The 18014-nt window shown below is 39.6% G+C and overlaps 1 protein-coding gene across 1 annotated transcript in view; it reads right to left on the minus strand.

Annotated features, from left to right (window-relative positions):
- The window catches only part of LOC124264963, a 164096-nt gene extending 147499 nt beyond the window's left edge, over positions 1–16597 (minus strand). The window contains exons 1-4 of the mRNA XM_046699748.1: positions 16242–16597; positions 12421–12501; positions 589–639; positions 5–124 (exon numbers count right to left, since the gene is read on the minus strand). Of these exons, the coding sequence (XP_046555704.1) occupies positions 5–124; positions 589–639; positions 12421–12448 (199 nt within the window). The 5' untranslated portion in view covers positions 12449–12501; positions 16242–16597. The remainder of the gene's footprint in view (positions 1–4; positions 125–588; positions 640–12420; positions 12502–16241) is intronic.
- Positions 16598–18014: the final 1417 nt, after the last annotated feature.

The raw sequence follows: 18014 nt of genomic DNA on the forward strand, positions 1-18014 counted from the left end.
ATACCTCCACTGAAAACATGCTGTTTTATCAAGTCGGTACTGTTTCCAACCTGCAAAAGGCGTGGACGATGATGGTCAAAAGACACAATATTTACTTCTTGGATACGCGCCTTTGAAACAGGTTCTGAAACATAAACACAGATTCGGCTTCAGTATGTATCTTTGAAAGTAGGCCTAACTGTAAATATATGAAAAGGCATTAGAACGTGTTTGTGGGCAGTTGCAAATAACAATTCCTGTTTCACCATGTTGAATGTTCTTCAAAATGGTATTATTACGTGACCAAGGGTGTGGAAAGGGCGCATTATAAATATGCATTTATTATTATTATCATTATCACAGTAAATTCACTTGTCTAAGAACAATATGATCATAAGTTCTGCTTTAAGATAATGATATCTGGTTTCTCAGAACCCTAATACCCATGTGTTTCATCAACGTGGTATCTTTGGTCGACCTGTGCCTCTTATGGCTTTCTTCCCAAGATACTGTTAACTCAAGCATAAGGGATTGTGTACATAACCTAAACAATCCACTTGGTATTACTCGTCTTATGAAGCAATGAAAATGATTGAACAAAATACCCACCTTTCATCACTCCGTGTCTTGATTTATGATACGCCATATCTGCTTTCTGTTCTAATAAAAATATTATATTGTTATACTAAATTATATTTGAATTGGGATAACATGAGCATAATCTTTGCATATTTTAATCTTAAAAATTATGATAATTTTTTACAGTGGATTTCTACTTTCCACTTTTGAATCTGAAGAATTTATTTTAAAAAGTAACATCTTATATTTGTGTTTACATGCAATATGGCATTTAGCTACATTAAGAATTGTCATGATGAAAAGATAGAAATAGCTTTGTTGGTAATTACACATTAAGAGTCTGGTACGCCACTGGTTTGCGGAAAGTCGTATGGAAGATCCAGATTCCCCTGGTCTTAATTCATATGCCTCTGGTCCTTCTTTGTCATAGAATACCAAGCCATTGATGGCTGGTACGGCAACCTCTATGACAAAATGATTATTTTCAGTTGGATGGAATTTAATCTTCACAAGTTCTGGTGGCAGCGGGCCAGGTGCAATTCTTTCATCAAAGTAGAGCACGAGAGTTTCAGTCCCAATTTTATGTCTTATTTCATCCGCTACAGATGGGTGATCAGTTTCAGGAACATCAATTCCATCAACAACGTATTTGTGAGACGTATAGGAGTTATACGTTTTATCCTGTTCAGAGATTCCAACATAATATGAACCTCCACCATCAACCTTGGTAAAAGCACTGATGTAATGTTTTAGTCGAAGCTGATCCCAAATATGATTTACCAGTCTTTCAGGGTTGTTGAGAATGTCGCTAGTGGCTTCTGCTCCATCTGGTTGAAAGGACTTGAATTGCATGCATCGACTTTCATGTAAACGGTCCAAATTGTCCACATTACGTATTTGAGCTGTACTATTTTGGAACAATGTTTTCCGCGTTAAGAACTGTACTATTTCAGTATTCACTGGATCTACAACACTGTTGTCAAGTTGGAGTTTTGTGTTGAAGTCAACTGTTACCACTGAGAAAGAAGGTACTACTGTCACACCAACTACATCTCTATACAAATTGTAATCTGTGGCTTCTTCAGTGGAATCTTCATCTGTATCATCTCCAGACTCGCCTTTGTCATCAGAACAATCAGCTAAACAGTATAACCAATTCTTCCTGTACACTTGGGTAAACAGACTTCCATCATCAATAATTTGATGGAATTTGACATCGACAAGTTCATGGAAATGGTCTAGGTTTTTATCTCCAAGGTCAAGGTCGAGAATATGTAGAAGTATCACTCCTCCTCCTGAGTTCCGTAATGCCGAAATGTATTTCTTGAATTTCAGAACTAATGTAGATCGATCATACTTTCTGGAATCCTTTTTTTCTTGAGGACTATCTTCTTTTAGTGGGTTGATAACACCAGATGGTGCGTGCAAAAACAAGAATTTGCTTTCAGCTGAGAAGATTTTATCCTTCTTCCTGTACAGTTCTGCACAAGTTTGGCACTCTGGAGAAAAGACGTTAAAAGTGTAGCAGATTTGTAAGTAGATCTGATATACATATCATAAATAGGTTAGTACAGGCGATGGCAGTCAAAGGCAATATACTATAAGCATTAAAAATATGTATGGATGACAGATGGTTGCTTATGAAGGAATGATTGTTGGCAGTTAAGGCTGAAGTAGAAGGATCCTCATAGATCAAAGGAGATTAGCAGAAGCTACTTGTAATGTCCAGATCTAAATTTGTGAACACATGTAAGGAATTGAATACTTAGTAATATGTACAATTAAATGCATTTTGTTTGTAGTGATTAAAAACGTGGCCATTGTAGTTGAGTTTAAGGTTAATGTTATACGTATCACATTCACTGAAATTTAAGAACTCAGAATTGCCAACAATAACATTGTTCATCTTCTTGCGTACTTAACTCACTTAAGTAAGCGAAGGAGTAAGTAAAAAATTGTCAACATTTCATACGTTCGTATTAAATGAATTTATACAGTATACATCTGTTAAATCAAACAGCAAACCCGTATGGTTATGAATTTGAAAACTGTAAACAAGGGAATTGATGGCTTGATTATCAATACCATTCTCCTCAGAAAATCTATGTCCCAAAATGTCCCACAATATTTCAAATTTTAGGAACAACCAACAATGTCCTTTTCCTACAGTATCACTATTTCATCAATGTTGTTCACAGCTATTCAACTATGGCCCAAAATATTGTGACCAGTCTCCCTCATCTTGAAATCAATAGTAACATTTTTATGGATGCTGTCGAAGTTTCTAAAAATACACCCCAAAAAGACCACAAGAGAAGAATAACATGCATAATGTCGTTAAGAGTGGGTTAAGTAAAGAATGGGTGGGGAAATAATTGCAATAAACCCATTGTGTTCCAGCCAACTGCCATCCAAAGCCTGGCTGCCCTGCATGAACTGTTTGCAGCAGTTCCTACTGACAAGGCCTAAACATGAACTGTTTGATCAGAAAGCATGACACAGGGGCCATATCAAAGGCTGCTACATAAAAGGTCAGTGAGGAAGAAATCCTTGCTAAGATCTAATTTTGACTTGCTGTTTAAATTCCATTAAATCCCCACAATGAGAGCAATATTGCTGGTACAATAATGTTCGAAAATTAATTTAACTCTTGTGATATCAATGTACCACGTTCGATAACCTTATACTTATGCAAGTTATTTAAAAAGAGATCGACAAAGAGGTAACACTCTGATATGTGACCTCAATATAAACTGACGGCCAAAAGAAACTTTACAAACATATAAATGGAATAACTGGAATGAAAAGTAGGTTGTACGTCTGTAAACCAATGAAAACACATCGCTGGAACAAAGCAACCCTCGATACAACACGTGAAACGCATGCTTTGCATGTAAAGATGTGAAAATGCGAAAAGATCAAAATCAGGTGACTAGTTCAGTATGAAACCTGCACGTGCATGGTGGGTATAAAAAGGGGTTTGAAGGCTTACCCATCATTAAAACATTTCTGCAATAGAAAAACAAAGAGAAATGCCACTCCTTACAGCTGCAGAGCGAGAACGAGCCATGGGAATGGTCCAGATCGCAGCCACCGACGCTGACATTGCCAGAATCAACTTGATACAACGTTTCCGACAGACTGTACAGACCTCTGACAGACCAAGATCAGGGAGACCCAGAATTACTACCCCTAACGACATGACCCCTATAGAACACCTTGGGGATATCCTGGATCGTCACATCCGAACGAACGCGCACGCCAGCTAACCAACAGGACCTCATTCAAGCACTCCAGGAGGAATGGCGGCGCATACCACGTGGTCTCATCAGACGACTGACTGTCTCCATGAGAAGGCGGGTTCTTGCTTGAATTGATGTCCGAGGGGGCCACACACGTTATTGATTAAACTTTTCAGAGAGGAATGGGACACTGTTTCTTGCTCATATTCTGTGAACATTTTGGACATTCAACTTCTGTACCCCACCTAACTTTAATCAACTGCTGTGCTTGATCCGAAAGTGGTATGGATTTCATGCTTTTGTGTCATTTCGTGTTGGGATTGATCTTTTGAAACAGTCATATTGTATCTTGTGTTTTCTATGACTGTTTGAAACTAAGTTTTTTTTGGCCGTCAGTTTATTTTAACCCACAACTGTATTATGGGAAATCTAGCCTGGATTACGAAATACACTTGATAAATTGACTGGGAGGGTAACGTGCTCCAACTGGATTTCAGTAGAGGGCGCTGGGATCCAGAGACGTCGGACTGGAGGATAGCTGCAGGGTTCTGGCTGTTAAGATTGATCCAGACGCAAGTGAAGGGTTAGTAAGGGATCCGCAATCGCCAGTAATTTGGAAAACAGCTGCACTCGGTAGCCGTCACAAGTACAGCACAAGATCCATAGAATGCCATGGCCAGCAACTGACCCACTTCCCCATACCTTTCCCCATTAACTTCCTGGATGCCAATCATTTATTCTGAATCACATTTTCATACGATCCGAATAGTGAACGTTGCATGATAACTGCGTTCTGTTAAGGGTTGTCCGAAATTTTGTTTTGCGTCAACAGACAATTTTTTCCGCTTTTTATCGTACACAATGTGCGGCGATGTTTTATTTTTTAAAGTTTTTGGGGTCAAACAAAATACTGTGAGCAAACAAAATACTGCCTGATACCCGAACGACATATCAGTATATCAGATGATTTTGTATGCTCATATATAACATTATACATTCAATGTATAAGATGGCTTGCGATAAACCACAAAAAAAATAGAAACTTGTTCATCTCTGTTGTCAAACGGGGACAGAGAGGTCACACACGCATAAAGATAAGAGGGCATAACCCTGCAATGCTTAACACATTAATGCTATTCGCATTGATGGAAATGGTCTTCTAAATAGAATAACCTGAGCATTTGAAATGATAAATATAGTGACGTACGATATCGTACATCGATTTGTTAGCGCCATATTTTTCTCAGATACGAAACTAAACATCATTGCTCCGAGCTGTATTTAGAGTTAGCTCTCTTCACAATTCGAACCACTGATAATGCAGTTTCATTCGTCACCACTTGCCTCTTTCCGTAACCTATTCGGCTTGTCCCGGAATAACACGAGTTGGTCACGAATGAATGCAGTTTCTGCCTGTTGGTAACGTTATTTTAATTCATGCTCTCGTCTTCGTGTATGCGCATGTTTCTCCACATTCCATGAAAAGGAACAAGAAAAGATCGTTAGTTCGGTGTCTCGAAGATAGTAGCCACAGCAAGTACAAAACAAGTTATCTGTTCCCCGTCACTGTATTCCTTCCAAATGAAAGTAATGGGTCCGAAAACACTCAATGCCCAATACCAGCCTACCAAACGGATGTCATTTACAGTTAGCGTTTTACTGTGATATACATGTACACATATTTCGCTTACTTTATCAGTAGTCACATTTTAATTACCAGTATGATAAACAGGTGTTTGGAAGTTATGTAATATAAGTGTCATTCTACGGAAGCGTCCTAGTGCCACAGTCAGAATTTTTTTTTAACTCCTCATTAGGACTTAGCTATCTCCTAATTAGGTGATACTATCTCCTAAGTAGGTGATACTATCTCCTAATTAGGACTTAATATCTCCTAATTAGGACTTAAGGATCTTATAAATATGCTTGAAAAAGTCGACCAGTAGTCATTCACTTCTTCTGTTTGGGTTTAGCATCTTGGATGAAGTCATGGATGAAAGCATAATGTATTTATTTCATGTTGGGCTTGCAGTATTCAGAATTTTTGTCTTCTTTGGTCCATTTAAATGGTATCATTATCAGCATGAAGTCTTTGGAAAGGAAATCAAAACGACTGAAACTGTGTAGGCGAAGACATACTAGTGATATTGCAAAAGTTGTTATGTTCGTAGTGAAAGAGGTAGAAGAATCAGTAATTAGACAGTGCCGTTTAGAAATTGGTCAGATGTAACCTATGTTATATTTGGAATTACCCTTTCTGAGTAAAGTACAAATTCTAGTACTTTTGTTGGGTTGAGTCCCATCCGGGATTCTAACCCACACCCTCAGAGTCAGGCCCCTAATCGCCAGCGGTGGCTGGAAGTCGCGGTGGCTGAGCCGGCTGACTTTGTGTGCTGGCGATTGGGTGCCTGACTCTGGGTTCGAATCCCTGATGGGACTCAACCCAATAAAAGTACTAGAATTTGTACTTTACTAAGAAAGTGTAATTCCAAATATAACATATGTTATACAAGAATCAGGACAAATGTGTGGTTACAAGCTTATGCATCTAAAATGCATACAAGAGGGATTCACTGTCAGTCAAGACACGGTGTCATTTGCTGCATTTAGTAGTGGTAGAAAAGGGAGTACCAGAACACCCAACGCTAATGACGTCACCTGCTCATTATTATTTATCCACAGTATCGCATAATCCATATAATCTATGAGATCAACAGTCACATGTTTTCACATCGCCATTTAAGCATGCCTTGTCATATAAACACAGTCCTTACTGTCCTACGAATCTGTGACAGGCTACATACATAAGTCTTCCCAACTGAACAGAAGGCTGTCCCAGGTTTAGTTTTACATATAGTGTAATGTCTGTCCACTTGTATCCAACAATATATTTCGAGTCTTAACCTGGCTTTGTACAACAGACATGACCTGTATAACTAGGTCAGTGGGTTAGCAGGCCTACCTTTCAAATCGTTTTGCACAACTATAGAGTAAACCATGCTTATATAAAAACAAAACGTAATCACTAAGTTTTACAATCATTTTTACACGTGTGATCACAACAATTAATTTAATAGTAGTTCTATTAGCATTTCCCATATTACCCCATTTTATGTATTGATATTTGGTCGTCTCCCTTCAATGACAAGCAATATCTTCTCGAAGATTGTGTAACCAGTCTGGCCTATGGTCATTGGAGAATCAGAGAAGAGCCAATGAATGGAGGAATGAATAGCCCAGAACTTTGTTCTTCTGTCACTGGAGGAGAAACATCAAGATGAATATCTGTTCTTTGTGTGGAAATACTTATACATGGTCTTATGATTAGAAGACTGACTGACTGACTGAATTTGGTTTACACCACTTTTAGCAATATTCGAGCAACATCACGGCGGGGGACATCAGAAATGGGCTTCACACATTGTACCCATTTGGGGATTCGAACCCGGGTCTTTGGCGTGACGAGCCAAAGCTTTAACCACTAGGTTTCCCCACCGCCCCTATGATTTGAAGAGACACATAAGAGTCAAACATTTTGATGATCGCAAAATGTGGTTCCTATGACGCTGATGATGATGCAGCCGCAGTCGCAGCAGCAGCAGATACAGCAGCACCACCACCACACACACAAACACACACCACCACCACCATCACCACCACACACCACCACCACCCAGCACCACATGGTAGAGAGATGTGTAAAGTGTATTTGTATATTTTAAGAGACATCTGTATATAGATTGTAAGGATGGCTTGGGGAGGCTCTCTGACCCATGTCCATTCTGCATGCACGGGTATATTAAATATTGTGTATAGAAGTTGTATGTTGTCATTGTTTGTTTGGCTCTATAGATTTGCATTTGTGCAGTCATGTGTCATTACACAAACGGACGACTTGAGTTTTTTTCAACATGACGTCGGCCCACACTATAGAGGAAGCGAGGGGGATTCCCCCTCGTGACGTCATTAGCGCGGTAGCCTCTCACATTCAGCGATTCCAGGAAGAAGACACGGGTGATTAAGCTCTGACAATTCAGCGACTTGATCTGAGCCCAGTTTCGCTCAAAGTGTGTATAATTACCGTTTGAGCTTGAACACCCACTCTTAGTGTGTATAATTACCGTTTGAGCGTCGACAATACAGATATTGGGAAAAGCAGTTGCAGCGATCAACCACTACCCCCCTGGGGTGTCAGCCAAGATGGCGGACGGCATGGATTCTGCAGAATACATTCCCAGAGGCTGTGAGTTGAACACTCTAACAGACCGGACTGATTCCTCACCGACCAAGGTCACAGGATATCTCAGGCAACATCAGGACGCTAGCCTTACGGGAGCACCAGCATATACTGGACATTACTCTTCACATTGTGACATCCTCGCTGAGAACCCTGCGGGGTCCAGCATTGCCGCCATGGACAATCCTCCCGAGGTAGGTCAGGACTCGGCCTTGGTACAGTTGATGACACAGAACGCTGATACAAATCAACTCAGGGCGGAAATGAGTCAATCTACTTCCTCTCTTGGAGCTACTTTGACAGCTCTGTTGACAGCAAAGTGTTTACCTAGCCAAACCAGTGCTACCATTACCCGCACACAGAGGCAGAGAGAGGGGAGGTGGAGGCAATGGGGTCGAGAGCTGAGCGGTCTAACAACAGTGAGAGCGTGGCCTTGGAAGAACTCTTTGATGATGCCGACTCAAGGGCTGCATCCACTGACTTGGATTCAGTTGGCGAGCCTTGTGATCTTTTGGATACCTTTCTGCAGGATTACGGCAACACAGACATTCAAGGCCCATCTATACAACCAAAGCTAGCAGAGGCGATGAACAACATGATGTTCAAGAGAATGCCTGAGGAAAAGCTGAAGGAGAAACTTTCCAATTACAAGTCCCCTCAAAATTGTGACCTGCTCAAAGTTAGCAAAGTCAATCTAGAAATTTGGGATAAACTGAATCACAGGAACGGTCCAATGACCTCAGAGATCAGAAACTGCAGAACCCTATCATCAGAGCAGCAGTGCCCATGCTAAACATAGCAAGCGAAATTCTCAAGGTTCAGCAGTTAGACATTAAGTCTTTGGCGAAACAGGCTACAGATGCCATTAGTGGCTCCATTGTGGCCGACGCAACTATGGTTCCCACGACTCCTCAGATTCCTCACCCAAGTACCAGTGGCTCTTCCGCCAGTCTCCCAGATTCTCCGCCTTCCTCACAACGAGTCTACAAGACACCCCCTCAGCAGAATGAAACTTGCAGTGTTTCCTTATCAGGCAATCTCTCACACGGAGAGGAGTTTCGGACAGAGCTGCCAGTGTTATCCTACAATCCTGGCGCAAATCCACCACTGACCAGTACTCATACATCAAAAGATGGATTGAGTTTTCTCATCAAAGGGAAATTGATATGCTGTGTCCATCTGTGACGGAAGTGTTGGACTTCCTTACCGAGCTGTACGAGTTGCATAAACTTGGGTACAGTGCGCTAAACACAGCCAGATCGGCTCTCTCAAGCTCCATCACTGTAGATAGTGCAACCCTCGGTTCACATGTCACTGATCAACCGATTCATGAAAGGAGTTTTCAAGGCTCGTCCCTCGCTTCCCAGGAACACAGTGATACAAACGTGGTCCTTATTTACCTTAAAACACTGGTGCCTCTGAAAGAACTTTCTTTAAAAGTTCTCACCCTCAAGACAGTTGCTCTGATAGCCCTCTTCACAGGACAAAGACTGCAGACCGTTCATTTGCTAGACATTAGAGATGTTACTTTGTCGGATAGTTGTTGTAGACTAAGAGTAGGTAGTCTTCTTAAGCAGTCAAAACCTCGCGTTCACCAGGCGGAGCTAAATTTGCCAGCATATTCCCAGGACACAAGTTTGTGTATTGTGAGTGTTTTACTGGAATACCTGGCTAAAACCGCTCCCGTGCGCGACGTGTCAATCAGTTGTTTATTAGCTACACACGGCCATAGAAGGCTGTGAGTAAGGATACTGTGTCCCGCTGGATTAGACAGGTGTTGCAGTCGAGTGGGGTGGACATGACTGTCTTCACCCAGCACAGTACCAGAATGGCGTCTACCAGTGCAGCTTTGAGACACTCTGTACCGCTCCAGACTATACTGAAAACAGCTGGCTGGAGTAGTTCTGCAAGTTGTATGACAAACCAATGACTGACAATAATTTGCATTAGCTTTACTTAATAACAACTGAATTGGTATTATACCACACATTACGCGTTCTCATTGTTATGTTTGTGTAGCAATGCAGGACTTGTTATCTTGCAAGAGGTTAGATCATTAAAGATTCTCTTAAATTCTACTTAAACTCTCTCTCATTTGTTTGAAACCCTGGGCTTTGAACATGTCACGTGATCACGATCTACGTCGTGATTGGTTGAAATATAATCGAAGATTAAACGAGACTTACCTGTAAGTTGAAGGTTGATATAGATTATATGAAACTAATCACAAGTAGGAGGGATATATATCAGTCGCATTATTGTTGATTTTCATTATTGTATCTGTACAATGGCTCTTTCTGCCTGCAGTGTTGAGGTGACAACAAGCCAACCTGTTTTTTAGGTTTCACCTGGACTGTGCAGTCGGAACTTGCAACTCTGTTACCAAGACTTTTATTTTAATACATATTATTACTGTCTTTCTGTGTTGTGTCATCTTTGACTGGAGCACTTCGCGCAATAGACACACTTGCCCATCCCTTTTCCCGTGACGTAATTGTTACACAACCACAGCAATTACCCAAGTCTTACAGAAGTATGTTCGTTTCGTAAACACACCTAACAGCTTTGGCCTACCTCTCAACATTTTGTTATATGTCATTGTCAAGTGTTTGAGTAACTCGCAAACACCAGACATTAGAAACATACAGTTTGGGTAATGTCTGTGTCGCTTTTCTCGTTGCTTATGAGGCAGAACCGTAATGAATAGGGTCGCAACAATAGTCCCGGCTAGAAGTGCGGTCCTATTTATCTCTAATGTTCATCAGGTAATAAAACCGTCAAAATTATTTCCATAATCGTAATAGATATCTGCCTGACTGCGAGCTTTTGAAATCTCAAGAATGAATCATGAAAGTCGAGGTGACCCAGCCCCACCGGTGGGACACACAAACAAATCCGAGGCGAAATGCAAGAGAAGTGCCTATCATGTAGAATCTCTCATCAACAGTAAACGTGTCAGCCAATAATTAGTAGGACACCTCCCACCCTCCTGAAAGTCTTGTGGCCTTGGAACTGGCCACAACAAACTGCTTGGCTCACACAGTCCACTCCTAAGATTTGAGGACGTAGGTTACAAGGATCAAGATTGAGATTAACAGTATTAACTGCATGAAAATGATGCAAATTATAAATTTCATATGTTTTATAGTCGAGAAGAATTTTACTGTGTATAAACAAAGAAAGGGGCAGGGTTCAAATCACAAACTTGAAAAGGTACATTGGGAAGTTATAAACGTTTGATATAGTGTAAATGAAATACTACTATAATAACGGGCAAGAGAGCAGATATATATACTGAACCACAAAAGAAACGTCACCTTTGAAAACCAAATGCAAGAGTTTCTTCTTACAAAGTGGTGTTTTTATAACGATTGTATCATTTTGTTAACATGTTTTTCAATCCACATTGACAGTTATTACCAACATCAGTGTGTTTTCTGATTAAAAAGCATACCGACCAAATGCATCTAAAAAGGCAGACGTGGTAAAAGGTTCCGTATGACATTCGTGAAAATGAAAATGCACGTGCATATCGTGACAACCCTACCAATAAAAACGAGTCCCAAACTCGCCTGAAATCATTTTGTTTTGACACAATAAAAGAGATCAGAGGATCCAAGTCTTGGGACAACTGCAAGTTGGCCAGACTGCACGGATGGTAGCCAATCATTTCAATTTTCATGTTAGGACAAGCTACCGACTGCAGGAGTGGTATCAGGTCACTAACAGCATCCAAGACCGTCCACGCAGTGGGCGATATTCAGTAACATTACAACGTCAAGACCGACAGATCTGCAGGATCGCTTCCCCAGAGCGACGGAAACAGCACGCCAGACCATTGGGACTGACAACAGACCCATCAGTGTTGATACAATGCGTCTGCGTTTGCGCGTCCTAGGCAAATGTAACTCACTGAGGCGTTGTGCTCACAAACTGTATGACCATTAATCCCCTGGTCTAATGGAGGTTGACCAGCACTGGTGTTCCACATGGTCCAAATATGGAGCATTGATGAAACATCTGGTGTAGCATAAAGCCCTATTGTCCTTGGCTTGTAACGAGCTCCAGATTTGTTCATTTATATTACACAACTATAACTAAAGAATTTATATGTTTTACAGTTTTGGAAATCGTACGTTATTTTCGAGTATGACTTATTTGTTCAACAGTATAAATAATGCCAGAACGGAACAAAGGAACAATCCCAAAGATTCGAGGATTGCGAAAGCCAGTAAATTGCCGCATGAAGTGTTCATTGCTCTATTAGTTAGTATTATTTGACACAATTATGATGAGTTATTCTTCAGTGATGGTATATGATGGCATGTGCAACATTGCCCTAACAAAGGCGGTGACGTCACAAAGAGTAGTGATCTGTTTTACCTGATATTTCACGACCAGCTTCTGTCATTGTCCATCAAGAACTTTCATGGATTTTAAAATGAGATGGTTCATTATCCACACCTGCAAATTATGAAAGGCACCTTGTTATATTCATACGACAAAACCATTTCAAAGAAATCCAAAGATGGTAGTAAGCATTTATAAAAATCATCAGACCTGTGAGGTTTTTTTGTATTTTAAGTGGGTGACAACTTGCTTCAAATGTCTGAAACATGTTTTTTTTCTTACAATTCCCAGTCCTCAGTTCGGACACTATGATGTTCTTAAGCAAACTATTTGAATCACTTAAATATTGTTTCAGACAGACATGAAATGAAACACAAAACATGCGTGTATCTCTTCGACATTAGCCTTACAGAATTACCTTGAAATGAATATATCGTAGAACAGAAACACTGCTTACAGATCCGACTCAGAGGCCACCCTAAGTTCACAAATATATTTTAACAAGAAATCAAATTAAAATCAATTAAATTAAAATTCAATGATGTAAAAACAAACTCGATACACTTTATGTTGCCTTTTTGTACATGAAGCCTGTCCGTCATGGAGAAACTTTCAATTTTAATTAATTTTTTGTCTTGTATTCAGTTATTACAACGTGCAAGCTTTATGTTACAGTAAACCTGGTTATGGGCGTATTGGTTGGTGGGAGTGCTGTTCATATGGGACGAAACATTTCAAATGTAATTGAAAAGACATCATTGTCATACATAAATCGTTTTTCATTCATTAAAGCTGCTTTAAGACTCAAAAGGTATCGCGAGATGCTTTTTTTCAGTCAATACGAGTCACATAATGCCTTCATCATTATTTGTCTGACAAAGAAGAGCTCATTGAAGTTGTATGGATATTCACTCTTGTTTTGTTTTGTTTTTGTTTTGTTTTTTGTGTGTAGCAGTAGATTCGCTTAATTAGACAGTAACTAAAGAGTGATGGGGAATGACCACACCACAAGTTAATGCAAACAATGTTCGATCTAAGTTTTGGTAGTCGATTCTGTCAAATAATACACTGGACCGTTACTATTCTTAGTTTATATCAACGACTAATTATGTCATGATCACATGAATGAATATATTTACGCCAAATAACATACCGCCGCCTTAGGTTGGGATGCAGTGACGTAAACAGTGATAAATATAATAGTTTCATTTCTGGTAATGCTTCTTGTTCCATCTCACAAGATTATGAGGATGTATTCCTTTATTTTTTTATGTGTCCTAAATTTAATAGCATTCGATACGAATCATATTTCTATGCGAAAGGTTTCTCCCTGCGGGATGTGCTAGATGATAATAATCTGACGAATATGGATTTATGAATATGGATATTCTACAGTCAGTTCATCAAAACGATTTGATTCATAAAAGATTTGTAGTTTCTATTATTTTCCAATTTGTATCAACTGGACATTAAACAAAACTAAGATAAATTGTTGCTATCTAAGATTGTTATTATCCAGAGATAACTTGTCATTATAGATAACTATTATTTACAACATTACGCATAAATGTGAACCTCCACATGTATTCTGGTGTAGTATTAATATAAGCTTGTTTGCCCATCCTTTTCTTTCTTTCCCTTTGAATGGAATAAATACGTTTCTCATACCCCTTCGAATGTGTAAAGGGTGTCCTCCCGCCTAGCCTAAAATCCAATTTCCCCTTTTCCCGCCTTACCAAAAGTCAAAAAGTGTGATGTTGTTACAAGGGATTAACGCTCTGAGTTATAGCCTGTATATATAGTATAGGTGGACATAAAGTGGACATAAAGAAAGAAGAAAGAAGGTCGCCAGACATGGAACCACTTTGACACCCAGGGTCCCCGTACAACACACCATCTTGATGGGTGGCACCATAAACTCGACAACGCCATCAAGACACCCCATCTTAATCTGTACAAGTTCATCAGTGTCATCAAGACCAAGTAGGCCAAGAATGAAACTTCAATCATCCAACCCCAGGCCACAGGCAGACAACTAAAGTGCAAGTAGAAGTATCAAGATATGCAGACTCAACTCCACACACTGAAGACCAGATATCGATGTGGCGAAATTGTCGGTTTCATGTTTGCTGAAGCTGCTTCCTATTTAATAAATGTTGGCTTCTAAATGATTGTCTAAGGACTAGAAGTGTAGTGGTCTAAATGAACTGGAACATACTATATCAATCTGTATAGAAGTTTGTGTTTATTTAGTACTGGGAGTAGTCATGATGGGAATGAACCTGAGGGAAGGGATCTCATCACTTTGCCACCACCTGTTGTTGATTGCAATATATAACTTTTGGACTCAGGCATTAGTAGGTTCATTTCCATAATGACTACTCCCAGATGCCTTACGCACAATATGCGGTGCAGTTAGAGGTACGAGCCATGCAAAACCATATGAGGAGGCCCTTCATCAAGGTCGAAGGACAAAGCTTTAGTTTTTAGATGCCTCTGGTCATCTCTTGAAATTGTAGATTGATGATGATGATCATGATGATGGTGATGATGATGATGATGATGTCATTACAATCAATATGATTTCTGGTGTACATGTCTATATTTCATATATAGCATGTTATCTACTATAGATAAAATATAAATGCAATGAAGATTGTGTTTTGTTATTGTCATGGGCAAGTTCATTTCTAAATTAGGGGTGGCCTGATTTTTCTCATTCTGCCTACACTTTTATTAGGTCTGTAGAATGAGATGTAGGCAGAATGAGAGTAAACCAGTTTGACTACCCGTCCATTACACAACCTGTTCCAGTCGAGTGGATTTTAAGTACTAAAGTACTGTCGGAAATAGAAAAAACACGAGGGGCCCTCGTCTCACCTGGCATGAAATGCACGTCCTGCCTACAGGCACAAGGGGTCATCTCAATGATATTTTATGTTTTTTCATGTGTGTTGAATATGTCTCATCTATTGATCTAAAAGTTTATGTGGAGATACGTAAAAGGGTATGATACCCATGGAAAAGCTTAAATCAGCCATCGTATTAAATGTCTCAAAATATATAGGTGGCATGACCACCCGAAGATCGACAGGACTGGATATTATTTGTAAATTGTTATGACACGCCGTTTGCTTCCCAGTTTAAATCCCCTAAAGGATTATCTTATCTCAGTTTATATCTCTATCCCCCAGCCCGACCCCAACCACCGTCTGCGACACCCGCCCTGGATTTTCTTTTGAGACGACCCCTCCTACCTGTTTCTTTTTACAGTAAGAGTGAGATTCCATGGCAGCTACGTCCTTCATAGTTTCAGAATTAAAGTTATTATCTTTTACGTCAGCTATCGTTTCTAATGAAGCAAAGTTTAATTTCAAAATGGACATTTAAAAATTGTCCGTTGTAATATAACATCATCGCAGGAAGGGGTGGCGAGCCCCTACCTCATCGACGAAAGCGGCGCCAAGTTCACTGAGAATGTACCCATGAAGATCCGGGTTAGAATCTTGTCATAAGAGGCGAGTAACTGGTTCGGGTGGTCAGGCCCGCTGACTTGGTTGACACATGTGATGGTATCCAAATAGCATGGATCGATGTTCATAATTTTGATCACTGGATTGTCTGGTCCAGTCTTGATCATTTACAGACCGCCGGAATAGCTGGAATATTGCTGAGTGGGGCATTAAAACAACCAAACCAAAAACTTAGGGATAACTTGACCTTTTGTGAAACTACCTATAATTTGTCTGATAAAACTGTCATGTGTCAACAAGCACCTGTAAAACCCAAGGGGTCAACATGTGTTAAAGAATTGTGAATAGGAAAAACAATCAAAACAAACAAATGATACATACTGTTTGAAATTCAGACTTCTCTCTGTGACCACAGCCGATACCTGTCACAGCATTACCGCAGCTCCTTCCAGGAAAATTGTGTGCGTACCCAGTCCTTGTGTTGATACTATTGAGGAGTACATGTAGTGGGATTGATCTATACAACTTCCTTCTGTATGTCTTGACTGGCGATAGGGAATGTTCATAGCTGTTGACACATTTCTGGGCGTGAAATCTGTGTTACACAATCAGAAGTATCAATACAAACAGTTTGCGCCAAGACTACTGACTGTTGTCACTGTGTCGTGTCTATTCAAGAGCTATATTTCTTAAGAATACTAAAAGCATTTGTTCCTTACATGAGCATAATAGCTTACATATTGTGCTGTCGTAAGTTTATGATGTACTGAATTTAAACATTGAGTCATGCAGCTTCAATGTCGCTCGACGGGTACAATCAAAGTTGCGCAACGTTGAACGCGATGAAATCTTTAGTTATGGAGTAAAAAAAAGGTTAAATGACTGCGCAATATTTCATTTTATGCGAGAGAAAGTATCATGTTTTAAACTTCAACAGATAAATATTGTGGTCGCCCATGTACGTAAAACGGGACTGAAACGTTCTGAGTTTTAGTGCGGTTGACTGCATCAGGGACTAAGTATACTGGACAACAATAGTTAGGGATATATGCAAATTTTGAAATTATGAATAATGATCTATATATTCATTGACACACTGATAAAATATCAATCATAAAAATACCAATATCCCTAACTTATTTTGTCCAGTATATTTCAAGCATAATTCCCATCCGAGTTCCACAAACTTCTCAAGAAGATGCTTAATTGAATGAATGTAACGGGTGTAGAATGTCTCTCCCTGGACTTGTACCAATGTCTGTTTGTTTGTTGGATTTTTTTTGTTTGTTGCTGTTTTTTTAAATGTTTGTTTTGGGGGTTCTTGCGTTGTTTTTGTGTTGTGTGTGTTTTTGTTGTTTTTGCTTGCGGGTGGGGGTGGGGGTGGTGGGGTGTCCTAGAGGTTAAATCGTTCGCTGGGCACGCCGAAGACCCGAGTTCTATTCCTCACATGGGTACAAGAAGCGGCGTAGAACAATATTCATTCACTCACTCACTCACTCATAAGATGTTTATTGTATAAAAGGCCTCCAATATACATGAGAGTTACAGTGATATAGCAACATTCTATATTCACATAGATATTGAAGGGAATGCCATTCGTTTTATAAGATTTGTTTTTGCTAATGCATGCTTTATATACTAAGTCAATTGAACAAGAATAATTTCATTATTAGCTTGTAACAAAGATATATATGGATACAGGGGTTGTTATGCTAGTAAATGGTCTGGTATATATTTCTACCTTAATTCGTGATAACAAGGACATATCAGTGCAAAATTAATTTCATTTTCTATTCCAACGTTACATAAAGGACAATAAAGGTTTTTCTACCCTCATGAATCATTAAAGATAACAAACCTGAACCATGTGTAGAATATATACAATAACTACATTGTACTTTCTTATTTGTGCTCTTCCTTTCTTGAGTTACATGTTATTTTAAATGAACCATTTTTAAAAATGTTTCGGTGCGGACATTTATGTTATTTAATTTTGTAGCAATAGTATTTTTCATGTTTGGGTGCAGCTCAGCATGACAACATGTCGGAGCATAAAGTATGCTTTCATTTAGATATAATGCTTTAAACAACGTTGGAAAATCTGTCTGTTCACTCTGTACAAAACACGTCAGGAACAAAAATAGATAATCCACG

The sequence above is a fragment of the Haliotis rubra genome, unplaced genomic scaffold (assembly GCF_003918875.1).
Source record: "Haliotis rubra isolate DU_JTF1 unplaced genomic scaffold, ASM391887v1 Scf952, whole genome shotgun sequence".
NCBI lineage: Eukaryota > Metazoa > Mollusca > Gastropoda > Lepetellida > Haliotidae > Haliotis > Haliotis rubra.